Source organism: Solanum pennellii, chromosome 11 (genome assembly GCF_001406875.1).
Source record: "Solanum pennellii chromosome 11, SPENNV200".
In the NCBI taxonomy this organism is placed as follows: Eukaryota; Viridiplantae; Streptophyta; class Magnoliopsida; order Solanales; family Solanaceae; genus Solanum; species Solanum pennellii.
Genome location: NC_028647.1, coordinates 14232888 through 14248322, shown reverse-complemented (window position 1 = coordinate 14248322; position 15435 = coordinate 14232888). Strand labels below are relative to the sequence as shown.

The following is a 15435-nucleotide window of genomic DNA, read 5'->3' as shown; positions in this document are numbered from 1 at the left end:
TATATATATATATATATATAAAATTAATTTTGTTGAGCTAAAGTATTAGATTGATTTTAGTGCATTACGTGTTAGAAATTGAAAAAAAATGATTTGTAATAGTTGATTGCTAGATAGGTATCATTAGTTATAATCTAGTCAACTCTTTGACATTCCACAGAATTTAGCAATTAGCTATATTAAAGTTAGAAAATTATAATTCATACCAGCACAATCTTAAGAGTCTTTAATTTTAACAATCAAATCCGTCTTATATTTAATGTACTAATGTCAGTTGAACTACATCGTCTTATAATACAGGTAATCAGGATCAACATCCAGCGTGTCGTTGCTCCAGTTGAGCACTTGCAATCAGTTGGTGAACCTCCTTATTTTCCAGAGGGATCCTTTTTCCATGCTTTATAGTATTATTTATTTCGGTTGTATTAGTTTAAGACTTGAATTGCCATTTGTGTTAAGATATTATTTTATAAGTTATTGCATGAGTTTTATTTCTTATGTTTAAGTCTTCCACTGAGTTAGACAGATCAAATGTTCGTTTTGCGTTTATATTATATGAAAACTAATACAAATGAAAAATACCAAAATAGTTAAGAGAATAAATCTCTCCAAACAAAACTCTTCAATGACTACATGGTGGACGCTATTGTATTTTGCTATGAGAATAAGATCTTCAATTTATATATTTCATAACTTTTCCTCTAAAGAAATGAAAAATCAAATATGAAAGAAAATTATATTTTATTTTGAGGAAAAGTTAAAACATTTATGGTATATTGCCTTTTCTTTTAGAAAAAATAAACCTTAATTATGATAAGAAAATTAGGCAAATCCCTAACAAAAATAGACATTGCAATTGATCAAGAAAACTGAAAAATCGAATAATAAAATAAAAGGTAATACTACCAAGAACACAGAGTGAAAAATTAACTATATTATTAAAGCAACAGTGAAAGCTACAAAAACGAACAAGGAGTAAAACCATAGTAAATGAGCAAGCAACTAGAAAACAGATGCAGTAACGAATATGAGAACTAGAAAATATGACAGAGGAAACAAATGACAAAGAAAACTAGAAAAACTATCATGCTTTTTCTAATACAATCAGTATCTCCAACCTTTCTCAATAAAGGGAATGAAAAGGGTTTATATAGAACGCATCAAGGGGAATCATCGTATAAGGATAGGGTGAATTCCCAATGTCAAAATTTGAATTATTTTTGAAGGACAAAGAATATACCGAGACTATCAACAAATTGGAATATATTAATGAACATAGTCATCTGATCTTGGCCTCCACCTAGCTTATTCTTATATAAACGGGTAAGGGTGAGGAGAGGACACACTTCTGGAGCTTGTACTATCGAGGTCGTTGGGAAGAAGTCGACGAAGGTACTATACTGGGCTCTAGTTGTTCGTCATGTATCGTATTATATCATTGTTGAATGCATGGTATGTTTGAATGTTGTAGACACCTTAGCCGTTCAATTATTGGTGGGTTGCGTTAGGCTAGTGAAAATGAATTTGGTCGGCTGGGTTTGCCCAAATTTGGTCTGAAGGTTGAGTTTCAAGCGAGGTAGCAAAATAGTTAGATTTACAATAAATTGTTTAGATTTGAAATTATGACATAACCAAATGATTTTCAATTATGGCCAATTGTAATTAAGAATGTATCCGAATCAAATTAATTTAATAAATTCGGCTAAGATTTAAACAAGATTAATCAATAAACTTCTTAATCTTAACAAAATGAAATAAATTACTCATTTATAAAAAGTAATTAAAAAAATTAATTAATTCAAAAATATAATTTACTAACTAACTAATACTAATTTAAGAGAATGTACGAGTAAAACAAAATCTTTTTGGAGACAATTTTTGAATATTCATAAAATGTATAATAATTATATAAAAACATACACGTTATTTAAAAATAATAAAAGTGACAAGAATATTAGAAAATAACTTAAAAATATTATGCATTTTATAAAAATAAATTATTTCAAATACAATAAAATTAAAAGCCAAATTTCATTAAATAGTTGTGCTTAATTAATTAAAAATATGAAATTATAATCAAATTTAATCAGTGTTTGACACAATTAGTAGTTAAGAAACAGAGTTTCTGATTCACAATATCATATCCAATAAGAAATTCATCAGTGCCAAGTTGTTTTATTCGCAATATCATTTCCAATAAGGATATTCTTCCATGCCAAGTTTTCATANAGCCCCCCCCCCCCCAAAAAAAAAAATATCAATTATCAAACAAGTCATATCTTTATCCAATTTTGAAAAATGTATTCATATATAACAATTCGATATCAACATTACAATCTTAAGAAACTTGACAATATTTTTAGTCCCGTAACATATGGAAAGCTCATTCGAGGATTTTTTTTTGTTTCCGATCGGGAAAAAATATAATAACTAGATAACTAAAAGCGTATACTTAAAATGATAAAATAATTTAATTTTACCTTTAATCATTTCCAACAAAGTCGATTCCAGTTTCTTGAAAATTTCATCAAGGAGAAATGTCAATATAATGCTAGAATCGATTATAATATTTTTGAATCTACGTGAGGCGTGAAGACTTAAACTCTAACTTCATATCTCCGAGCACTTTAGAGATTTGGAAAGTAGAGTATGTTGCTAAAAGACTAAACATCATAACTTATAAATATACAATAAAATGCGTAAAGAGAAACGTTGATAGATTATATCGTTAAAAGCTCTGTAAAATGAGTTTATAAAAAAGACAAAAAATCATTAATCATTAGATGTGACAATATAATAGTTGAATTAAGAGAAGAGAAATAAGTATTTCTAATAATTTTTCATTGATTGTCTCAAATTGCTTCTGGTGTACGTGAGTTGCTTAAGTGGCGGGAGAGAGGAGTGTGAAAATAATGAGAAGAAAGCGTGAAAGAATCCTTTTTATTTTTGGTAAACCAAGTAAGAATCCTAAACAAAATTGTATAATTAATTTAGAATCCAAGTTATATATAATACTCTTTTTTAACAATATGTGCACATATTAATAGGAAAAAATAAATATTTCTAAAAATGAGGTGACCGTGTAATATTCGTGGGTGGATAATAATTAAGCTCTTATGAAATTGGAAACTTTTTTATGAACTTTAAGATCCACAAATACTTATGTGAATATTTAATGAAAAAAATCACACCAAAATAATAATTAAGAATCTATATTACATTAAATTATTTTTATTTTATGGATCATAACTATATTATAGAAAAACATAACATATTTAGGTAGATTTTGGCTGAAATTTTAATCAAAACAATGCAAAATATTTTTTAAAAATCCACAAAAAACTAATTCATTGTAACGATCTGAACCATCGTTATTGGAGAATAGAAAAATTTGGAAAAAATCAGGTCACTGTCCCGCTACAACGAGACATATGTCGTTGGTGCGGCGCCGCCATCGGGATTGGCGAGGCAGAATCCGAGTTTACGAGAAATTCTTATTTTTCCATCTTTCTAAAATACCCTAATAAGTCGTAAATTATCATATAAACCCCTATAAAATTATTTCAAGTAGGGAAAATAAGGAGAGGGAACTTTCTAGCATGGGGATAACTGAAGCTCGCGAAATCTTGGCCAAATTGACCGTAGCGAATCTGGAAAAGTTGGAAACGAAATCAAAACTCCGTACAAATTGCTTGGCGCCCACGTAGGTTAGGTTTTTATGTTGAGTATTTAAAATTCATGCTTGCCATGTAATATTTTAATTTAACAGTATGAGGTATGCTTAGACCTTCGTGCACCAAGTAAATTCCGTGGAAAGTTACTATAATTCAATGCTTATGGGTTTAGTGTTGTGTTGAGATAGTAACTGATCGAGGTTCTTATTTGTGTTCATGGCTATGGTATAATTGTGATAAAAAGTTGTTGTCACGGTTAAGAAAACTAGTAACGGAACCATGTGATGAAGAATTAGCATTTGGACTTGTGTAATTCCGTAAGGAGAAATCGAGAGAACCCATATATATGTAATTGAGTATGCGACTAAGTGATGTCTATGATTCTGTGATGGTATGATATACAAGTTCTTACTTTGTTGTGATACTTGTATATGTATGCATGTTGCAACAATGGTCTTAACGGTTAAAAAGAGATATGTGGATGTCGATATGGTGAAATCATGACTTAAATGTGTGATCTTGATGTGTTATTGTGATGTGTGATTTGGATCGCCTGCCACGTTCTGGAACTCTAACTTGAATTGGATTGCCATATTCCATCATATTAACTTGGATCGGCTGCCACGTTCCGACACTCTAACTTGGATCGATTGCCACATTCCGTCTTAAAAATTAGATCAGATTGCCACGTTTCGGCATGCTAACAGTTTGACTTTGGGTCCCATGAGAGATCCAACTACTTCGGATAAAATATGTATGGTGAAATATGTTATGCTCAATTTTGTGATATGTGTATATGTAGTATAAATGTGGTTAGTTTATTTAAGTTATGATCTATTTGGAACCTTAAGTGTGGTAGTGTCACTTGGAGTATATAGTCACGATCGCAATCTAGACCCCAGACAATACCGGCGTCGTTGACCTCATAGAGGTCACAAACAAGCCTACATGCGTCATACTTACTTCATTTAGGTTAATTTTAGCGGAAAATTTGAAACTTTTTGTTTCATAACATACATTTATACATACTACTTAACATCATAGGCGTTCACAAATCAACCATCTAATAAAGAGATAATCAAATGAAAGAATCAGATCATAAATTTATTAAACATATTTTTGCCAAAACGACATCAATACAAAGTCTGAACAAAGTGGAAAGAAACACTAGTGGAAGATACTCCACTAGCTATTGCCTACATCTAAGCTAGATAATAATGATAGACATCCTCGAAAGCATGAAGGCCTACCAAATCCGGATGAAAGCTCGACGTCAGGATAAATATTAATTTATTACATTAATTTACCAACTTAAATAAAAAAAACAATTTAAATCATTGCTTCCACCTAGGTTCAAACCCAGGTGGAGCAAGACTTCACTCTAAGAGCCAATTTTTGTGTCTCTACCCCCAAAATACCCCTCCACATTATTAATTAAATAATTAATTACATATTTAGGGTAATTACGATACTACCCTTAGCCTGAAAAAAGACCATTTTACCCCTAGACCCTCCAAACTTAAGATTTCCCCTTTTTAAATCCAGTAAAGACTCATTCGGGTAAATCTTGATATTCGGGAGCCCTACATGGCTGTACCAACCTTTCCTAGCTCAACTAACTCCCCAAGTTAGTTAGCTGGCTGTCACAAAGGTTGAGAGGTCTGAATCTACGCGCATCAATTCGTGTGAACCCGGTCTAATCGTAGGCATTCTAGACAGATTAAGCTTTATTTAGCATAGCCGTTTTTAGGGTTGTTACATTATCCCCCCCCCCTTAGCAACATTCGTCCCAAAATGACACTACTAACAATCTAGTGTAATGCCAGTCAGATCATAACATAATTACTATTCACAAACAAGCAGTAGCAACAAAGAGTGGAGAGATCAGGAAACTTAGACTTAAGAGTATGAAGTCTAACCTCAAGAGCTAAAAAGATGAGGGTAGCAGGATCACATATCGTCATCGGTAGAGCCGTCAATATGGGCTAGCCCACCCCATCCGGGCTAACCCATACAGGCTTTGAAATTTTACGGGTCAGGCCGGGCTAGCCCATTTTTGGTGTGGGCCAAAAAATGGCTGGCCCAACCCACAAGTACGTGGGCTACAGGCTTGCCGGGCCAGCCCACTTTTTTAAAAATTATTTTTTTTTATAATTCTTAAATTAAATTATAAATTATAATTTAGAAATGTTATCATAAATATCGACAAAAAACTATTACACGAGGTTGATGTTACTACTTGTTAAATCAAATCCACAAATAAAATTATCTTTATAATATTTATTAAATTTTTTCAAGTAAAAATATAAATATATAAATAGAAATATTAAACTAATTGTTTTGCAATGATCACAATAAAACACAAAGAATGTAACAATATTCCAACCATAAAAAAGTAAAAATACTCTTTAATAAAATCATGAAACATATGGCGTATCTAACACTTCATGATCATCTTCATCAAGCATATCTGAATCAACTTGTGGGAAGGTTGTCTTAACATCTTCATTTTCATCTGCAATTTACATGCGGTTTAATTAGTTAAATATTAAAGAATAACTAAATTGAGAATTATAATATTTAAATGTGCCCAAAATATATTACCAGTTTGAGAAAAACCATGTAACCAATTTCGAGTAGCAACAAGTGTTTGGACATTTTTGATGATGGATGCAACTTCTATATTTAGTGAGAATACGTCCACCAATACTGAATGACGATTCTGATGATACAGTGGTAATAGGAATACTAAGTACATCACGGGCCATTACTGAAAGTTCTGGATATCTGTTAGAGCAATCCTTCCAATACATGAAAACATCCATATCTTGAAACTTTTCATACTCAAGCTTTGGTTCTTCTAAGTAAAGATCTAATTTTGACTTTCCATCGCTAGAGACAGTTTCATTCTCAAATGCTTTAAATTCCTATGAAGTTAAAAATATGACAATAGTCAATACATGCAAGACTAATAAAGACAGTGATATACAAAGAAAAAATATTTGATATGGATAGAAATATATTCAATTTTTAACAAGATGGAAATTACTTACATTAAATACTTTGGATTTCCTCCTAGCAACACTTGGTGTAGTCCGAATAGTTGTAGAATCTCTAGCAACATTTTGCTTTTCTGTATAATCATCGAAAAGCTCATACAATTTATTCTTCACAAGTGAGATCTTTTTTTGTGCGGAAATAGAATCCAACTTAGAATAACAAAAACTTAAAACTGTAATTTCATGCGGGGGTCAAGAACTGCTCCAAATGCAAGTACTACACTATATTGCTTCCAGTATTTTTCAAACTTCACATGCATCTTTGAAGCCATATCCTCAATAACTTTATCTTCATTATTCAACTTCTCTTTGAGCATGCATTCAATTCTCCAAATTTGCATAAAATACAAGTTAGAGGTGTTATTCTTACAATAACCTGTATTTATAAGGTTAATAAACAGAAACAAAAATAAGATGAAGCAGAAAAAATATAAAATACAAGAATTAATCCGAGTCTACAGAAACTACTGTGTGTCCTTAAGAAATTTAATCCCCTCACTGTACCCAAGGTTATGGATTAATTTCTCCCAAGATAAAACGGATTAAACCTGTTAAAGAAATAGCGGTACCTCAAACTTCTTTAACTTCAACGAACTTAAGAACAGCAACAAGTCACACAGACTCAGTCGATCGACACTTTGATTTTATTTGAGAGAAAAATAAATGCAGAGAAAGAAAAATTTTCAGTGTTTGAAAAATCGAAAATTGACTTCCTTTTATAGCCATTTTCAGCAAGAAACGTGTCTGTTCAGAGAAATGCGTTCAGACCCGTTTATTCCAGAAAGTTGTGTCTTTTGGAAAAAATGACAACTTTTCGAAAAAATGTGTCTGTTAGGAAAATAACTACTTTTTGGAAAGTAACGACTTTTCGGAAAAGTAACGACTTTTCGGAATGTTACCGTTACCCGCAAATTTATAAGAGATAATATTAACAGGATTTATTTGATTTAACAAAAACTGATTAAATAAATTTTGTCCAAAAAATTTATCAATCGATCACATCATTTGCCAAATCCAAATCCAAAGCCAAAGCCAAAGCCAAATCCGAGCCGAGCGAGCGACGACGACGACGGCGCGAGGGGGCATCTTCTTCTTAGCTCTTTAAGAAGTAATGGAAGTGTTTCCTTCTATAAGGACAACAATTTCCATTTCTTTTGCCGATATGGGAGAAATGACTTTTCATTTGCACTTTGCAAATGACTTTTCTTTTTCCCTCCAAAGTAGTTCCCTCACTTTTCATATTCTCTCTTTTCTTTTCCCATTCACACTTGCTAAAACCCAACAATCCCCCACATGAATGGGGAAGGCTATTGTTAAAACATATGCATGAAAAAACTTGTGTATCTTGTAGCTAAAGGTTAATCGCATCTTGATAAGTAGGTTTCCCTTTAAACTTTCCGTAGTGAACATATATCGGATATACTCGGTCAATCGGTAGATTTGATATCTTTGAACCGTCGAGCTTTGGTGTATACCTAGACAACATATGTCACACAATCAACCCTTGAACTGTTCTTAGTTCTCATTGTTTTGTTCGTTTCAGCCATGAACACATCTTGGATAGTAAGTGCTTAAAGAACTGGCCTTACCGGATTCTCCTTGAAGCGGCTTACACTTCACACTTACATAGGTGATTTCTAAATGTGTTATCCCATAGATACACCATTTGATATTCCCTGTATCAAACTTAGAAACCATTAAAAAGTCCTTATGTCTTTATCCTTGTTACTAAACACTGTCTCATCATGAGAATGGACCATAAAATAATAATAATAATTTTTTTTCTTTGACAATGTTGAACCGTCATCAATGACTTTGTTTTATCTCCTTGAACCTAGATCTTGGGATCTCCAGTCTTCTAGGTAGAGTTACCGCCACGATGACTTGTTCTCGGCCATAGTCCCATTCCCGTCGATGATTTCTCAACTCCCTCTCTATTTAGGCCTTTTGTAAGTGGATCCGACACATTATCTTTTGACTTCACATAGTCAATTGTGATAATTCCACTAGAGAGTAGTTGTCTCACAGAGTTATGTCTTCGTCTGATGTGACGAGACTTGCCGTTATACATAATGCTTCCAGCCCTTCCTATTGCAGCTTGACTATCACAATGTATGCATATAGGAGCCATTGGTTTGGGCCAAAATGGAATATCTTCTAAGAAATTACGGAGCCATTCAACTTCTTCACCTGCCTTGTCTAAAGCAATGAATTCAGACTCCATTGTAGAGCGAGCTATACATGTTTGTTTGGATGATTTCCAAGATATTGCTCCTCCACCAATAGTAAAAACGTATCCACTTGTGGATTTTGTTTCAGTTGACCCAGTAATCCAATTTGCATCACTATATCCTTCAAGAACGGCTGGATATTTGTTGTAATGTAAGCATAGTTTTGAGTGTCATCTAAGTATCCCAAAACTCTTTTCATTGCCAACCAATGATTATGATTAGGATTACTTGTGTATCGACTCAGTTTACTGATAGCGCAAGCTATGTCTGGTCGTGTACAATTCATGACATACATTAAGCTTCCCAATACGCTAGCATAGTCCAATTGAGACTGACTTTCACCTTTACTCTTTGCAAGATGAAGATTTACATCAATTGGAGTCTTTGCCCTTTTAAAATTCAAAATTTTGAATTTTTCAAGTATTTTTTGAATATAATGTGTTTGAGACAATGCTAGACCGTTAGGAGTTTTAAGAATTTTAATTCCTAATATTACATCAGCAACTCCTAAATCATTCATATGAAACTTACTAGCAAGCATACGCTTTGTCGCTTTTATATTAGCAATGTCTTTGCTCATTATAAGCATATCATCTACATATAGGCATAAAATAACTTCCTGATTTGGAGTATATTTAATGTAAACACATTTATCGCATTCATTGATCTTAAATCCATTTGACAACATGGTTTGATCAAACTTTGCATGCCATTGTTTTGGTGCTTGTTTTAACCCATAAATTGATTTAATAAGTTTGCACACTTTCTTTTCTTTACCAGGAACTACAAAACCATCAGGCTGTTCTATGTAAATTTCCTCTTCAAGCTCTCCATTTAAGAAGGCTGTTTTCACATCCATTTGATGAATTTCAAGACCGTATACTGCAGCTAGTGCAATTAACATCCGAATTGATGTAATCCTAGTCACTGGCGAGTATGTGTCAAAATAATCAAGACCTTCTTTTTGTCTAAAACCTTTGACAACAAGTCTTGCTTTATATTTGTCAATAGTTCCATCGTCTTTCATCTTCCTTTTAAAGATCCATTTTGAACCCAAGGGTTTGTTCCCTGGAGGAAGATCAACCAACTCCCAAGTATGATTGCTTAAGATTGATTCAATTTCACTATTAACAGCCTCCTTCCAAGAGGTTGAGTCGCTAGACAACATTGCTTCCTTGAATGTTTGAGGCTCACTTTCAAGAAGAAATGTTACAAAATCTGATCCAAATGAAGTAGATGTCTTTTGACGTTTACTGCGTCTTGGACTTTCTTCATTTTGTTCATTCTCTTTTGGTTCTTCTCTGGGTTGTTTAGATCCCCCACTAGATGACTCAAGTCTAGTTTTATACGGATAGATATGTTCAAAAAATTCAGCACTATCTGATTCCATTACCGTATTATCATGAATATCCGGATGTTCGGACTTATGAACCAAAAATCGACATGCCTTACTGTTTGTGGCATATCCAATGAATACACAATCCACAGTCTTAGGTCCTATTTTTACCCTCTTAGGTATAGGAACTTGGACTTTGGCTAGACACCCCCCAACTTTGAAATATTTCAAATTGGGTTTTCTACCTTTCCATTTCTCATATGGAATTACATTTTTCTTTGAGTGAGGCACTCTGTTAAGTATCTGATTTGCTGTAAGGATAGCTTCCCCCCACAAGTTCTGTGGTAAACCTGAACTTATAAGTAATGCATTCATCATTTCTTTTAAAGTTCGGTTTTTTCTTTCTGCAATTCCATTAGACTGAGGAGTGTAGGGAGCAGTAGTTTGATGGATTATTCCATTTTCTAAACATATTTCTGCAAATGGAGATTCATATTCTCCACCTCTATCACTTCTGATCATTTTGATCTTTTTATCTAACTGATTTTCAACTTCAGTTTTATATTGCCTAAATGCATCTATTGCTTCATCCTTACTATTTAGCAAATAGACATAACAATATCTAGTGCAATCGTCAATAAAAGTTATGAAATACTTTTTCCCACCACGTGATGGTGTTGACTTCATGTCACAAATATCAGTGTGAATCAATTCTAAAGGATTTGAATTCCTTTCAACAGATTTATAAGAATGCTTAGCATACTTAGATTCAACACAAATTTGACATTTTGATTTATTGCACTCAAATTTTGGCAAAATATTTAAGTTAATCAGTTTTCGCAAGGTTTTGTTATTAACGTGTCCCAAACGTTCATGCCATAAACATTTAGACTCAAGCAAGTAAGAAGAAGCAAAATCTTTATTCATATCAACTGCAATTACATTGAGTTTGAAAAGGCCATCACTAAGGTAGCCTTTTCCTACATACATATCATTTTTGCTTACTACTACTTTATCAGAAACAAATACACATTTAAATCCATTCTTGGTCAGAACTGGAATTGAAACTAAATTCTTTCTCAATTCTGGAACATATGAGACCCTATTCAAAGTCACCACCTTGCCTGATGTCATCTTTAATAGGACTTTGCCAGTTCCTTCCACCTTTGCAACAGCGGAGTTTGCCATAAACAATTTTTCATCTGTAAGTGCTGGAGTATATGATGAAAATAATTCTTTGTTGGCACAAACATGGCATGAGGCACCAGAATCTATCCACCATTCTCTTGGATTTCCAACCAAGTTACATTCTGAAAGCATTGCACAGAGATCGTCCATTTCTCCTTTGGATTCAGCCAAGTTTGCTTGATCCTTCTTTTTCTTGTCCTTCTTAGGACCCCGGCATTCATTAGCCCTATGACCATGTTTACCACAATTAAAGCAGTTTCCATTGAATTTCTTCTTAGGAGGATTGCTTTTTGGACCAGATGCTTTCTTTCTTTTCTTTAATTTTGTGGGATCTTCTTCAACAAAATTTACTCCAGATATTGCTGAATTACCACGTGACCTCTTTTCTGCAGCCTTATTATCCTCTTCGATTCTCAACCTTACTATGAGATCTTCAACAGTCATCTCCTTGCGTTTGTGTTTCAAGTAGTTTTTAAAGTCCTTCCACAATGGAGGTAACTTTTCAATAATTGCAGCCACTTGAAAAGCATCATTCACAATCAATCCTACATTAAAGGTTATGTGAGTATTAAGGGAAAACTTAATATTTCTAACATAGGCATTAAATAAATTTATACCTTCAGCAAGGAGATCATGGATTATGACCTGCAATTCTTGAACTTGGGTGACGACAGTCTTACTGTCTATCATCTTATAGTCCAGAAATTTTGCCACAATGAATTTCTTCATTCCGGCATCTTCTGTTTTGTACTTCTTTTCTAAAGCATCCCAGAGTTCTTTTGAGGTTTTGGCATTGCTGTACACATTGTACAGATCATCTTGCAGACCACTCAAAATATAATTTTTACACAAAAAATCTGAGTGTGTCCATGCTTCTGTTACCAAGAATCGTTCATCAGCCGGAGTTTCATCTGACATAACAGGAACATTCTCATTGATGAACTTCTGCAGACTCAACGTAGTGAGATAGAAGAACATCTTTTGCTGCCATCTCTTAAAGTCGACTCCAGAAAACTTTGCAGGTTTCTCAGCCGGTGCTAAGGCAGCATTTGAACGATTATGTGCAACCGTTGTTGTTGCAGTACTTACTGTTCCAGCATTTGTTTTACTTGAATTAGTCATTTTTTTCTGTCACAAATGGCAGATAAATTAAGTATATGAAATACTAACAGTAAAGAATAAATCTTTACACAAATTGTTTCTGATTTAACGATAAAGTTTTTATGTTCTTTTAATCGTTAATCGAATGAATTTTAAAAATTCAAGCAGAGTAGAAAACCATAAAGGTTTTAATCTCCAGAAACCTCAAATACAGAAACTGTTAAATTTCTTAAGATTGTTATTCTTACAATAACCTGTATTTACAAGGTTAATAAACAGAAACAGAAATAAGATGAAGCAGAAAAAATATAAAAAACAAGAATTAATCCGAGTCCACAGAAACTACTGTGTGTCCTTAAGAAATTTAATCCCCTCACTGTACCCAAGGGTATGGATTAATTTCTCCCAAGATAAAACGGATTAAACCTGTTAAAGAAATAGCGGTACCTCAAACTTCTTTAACTTCAACGAACTTAAGAACAGCAACAAGTCACACAGACTCAGTCGATCGACACTTTGATTTTATTTCAGAGAAAAATAAATGCAGAGAAAGAAAAATTTTCAGTGTTTGAAAAGTCGAAAATTGACTTTCTTTTATAGCCATTTTCAGCAAGAAATGTGTCTGTTCAATCAAATCTGTTCAGACCCGTTTATTCCAAAAAGTTGTGTCTTTTGGAAAAATAACATCTTTTCGAAAAAATGTGTCTGTTAGGAAAATAACTACTTTTTGAAAAGTAACGACTTTTCGGAAAAGTAACGACTTTTCGGAATGTTACCGTTACCCGCAAATTTATAAGAGATAATACTAACAGGATTTATTTGATTTAACAAAAACTGATTAAATGAATTTTGTCCAAAAAATTTATCAATCAATCAGCCAAAGCCAAAGCCGAGCGACGACGGCGCGAGGGGGCATCTTCTTCTTAGCTCTTTAAGAAGTAATGGAAGTGTTTCCTTCTATAAGGACAACAATTTCCATTTCTTTTGCCGATATGGGAGAAATGACTTTTCATTTGCACTTTGCAAATGACTTTTCATTTTCCCTCCAAAGTAGTTTCCTCACTTTTCATATTCTCTCTTTTCTTTTCCCATTCACACTTGCTAAAACCCAACAAGCGGTTGGATAACTTGAACCAGAAATCAAATTTGTTATCTCATGAAATGGCTCCAAGACTTCACATATTTTTTCAGCCCTTCTCCATTGATCAAATGTAGGACAGTGAATATAATTTCTATCATGTAAATGTAGACTAGAAAAAACCTTTTCATATGGGAGAGCACGTTCAAGCATCAAATATGTGGAGTTCCATCTAGTAACTACATCTAAACGTAAACCAAGATTAGTTTCAATTCCAACTTGCTTAACACATTGTTCAAACTTTTGCATTCTCCCATCTGATCCTCTAACATGCTTAACACTTTCCCTAATTGCAATCAAGGAATTAGTAGCTGCTTTTAACCCTTCTTGAACAATCGAATTCAAAATATAAGCAGAACAACGCACGTGAAAGAACTCACCATCACATACCAAACTATTTTACAAATTTAGATGCCCTTTTAAAATAGTTTGCAGACTATCATTGGCAGTGACATTATCCAAAGTAATAGAAAATACCTTCTTATCTATATTCCATTCTTTCAAGCAGTCGTATATAACAGCAGCCATTTCAACTCCAGTGTGAGGAGGATACATACGACAAAAGTTTAGAATTTTACAATTCAACCTCCAACTTTCATCAACAAATTGAGCCGTTAAACAAATGTAACCCTCAGAAGTAGATGATGTCCAACAATCAGAAGTCAAACATACTCTGTTAGAAATTTTAGCCAATTCTTGTTTCAATTTCTCCTTCTCTCTAATATGCATTTTTCTTATATCTGCAACTTCTGTGTTTCTACAAGGCATCACAACATCTGGACTTATATAATTTATCCAATTCCTAATTCCATCATATTCAACAAAAGAATATGACAAATTATGCTTAATAATAGCTTCTGAAAGCATTTCACGCTGTATTTGTTGATCAACTTTTCTAGACTGTAATTTGCCTTCTTGATTGATGAACATATGACCCAGATCATGAAATTTAAGCATTGGGCATACCCCAGTATGACGAAGTAAATGTGATGTCCCATAATTTGTACCTTTGAGAGTTGTACCAACTTTAAAAATTGAAATTTTACAGCCAATACATTTTGCTCTTTCACTTCCATCTTCCCCTTAGCCAATGTTTGTGAAATATTTCCACACATCTGATGTTGTTGGTTTGGTTTTTTTTTGCTTTGGTTCTCCTTCTACCGGCTCAGTTTCCTCCATGGTATCTTCACGTATAATATTTGTGTCATCCATTAATTTTTCTATTTTGCTGTGATAACATAAAATAAAAAGATAATAAAAAATATTAGCCAAATGAACAACTAAATAACATGTTCTATTTTTATCTTAACTATTTTTCGAAACTCTTAACTCAAAAATTAGATCAACTGAATGGTAGTATATTTATAGATGAGTAGATGACCAAGTTTTACATTTTAATCTATAGCATATGTATGCATTCAGGTAGCCGGTAGGTATCTATTTATAATTCCGTTTTAGATTAACCTATTTAATTAAGATAAAAATAATGATTATTTTAATGTATGACAATAGGAATTAAAGAAGAAAGGAGAGAAATTTGTTGTATTTAGATCCATATAATGATACTGGAAACAAGTAATATAATAAATTTACAGTACGTTGACATGTAAAATGTGACAGATAATTCTTCATAGAAACACAATATATAATAAAAGAAAATTCAAAAAAAAAAAATAATTCACATCATTTAGATAGTGATAGATCTAGT

At 32.9% G+C, this 15435-nt stretch overlaps 1 protein-coding gene and 1 pseudogene across 1 annotated transcript; one reads left to right on the top strand and one right to left on the bottom strand.

Moving 5' to 3' along the window:
* LOC114074712 overlaps nucleotides 1-405 on the top strand; it is a 3087-nt pseudogene extending 2682 nt beyond the window's left edge.
* Nucleotides 406-6091: 5686 nt separating this feature from the next.
* On the bottom strand, nucleotides 6092-14684 carry LOC107003686 (zinc finger BED domain-containing protein DAYSLEEPER-like). The gene is made up of 5 exons (XM_027912703.1): nucleotides 14165-14684; nucleotides 13851-14050; nucleotides 6728-6856; nucleotides 6373-6601; nucleotides 6092-6189 (listed from the first exon to the last, which is right to left on the bottom strand). The coding sequence occupies exons 1-5, from the start codon at nucleotides 14682-14684 to the stop codon at nucleotides 6092-6094; spliced, it is 1176 nt and encodes a 391-aa protein (XP_027768504.1).
* Nucleotides 14685-15435: the final 751 nt, after the last annotated feature.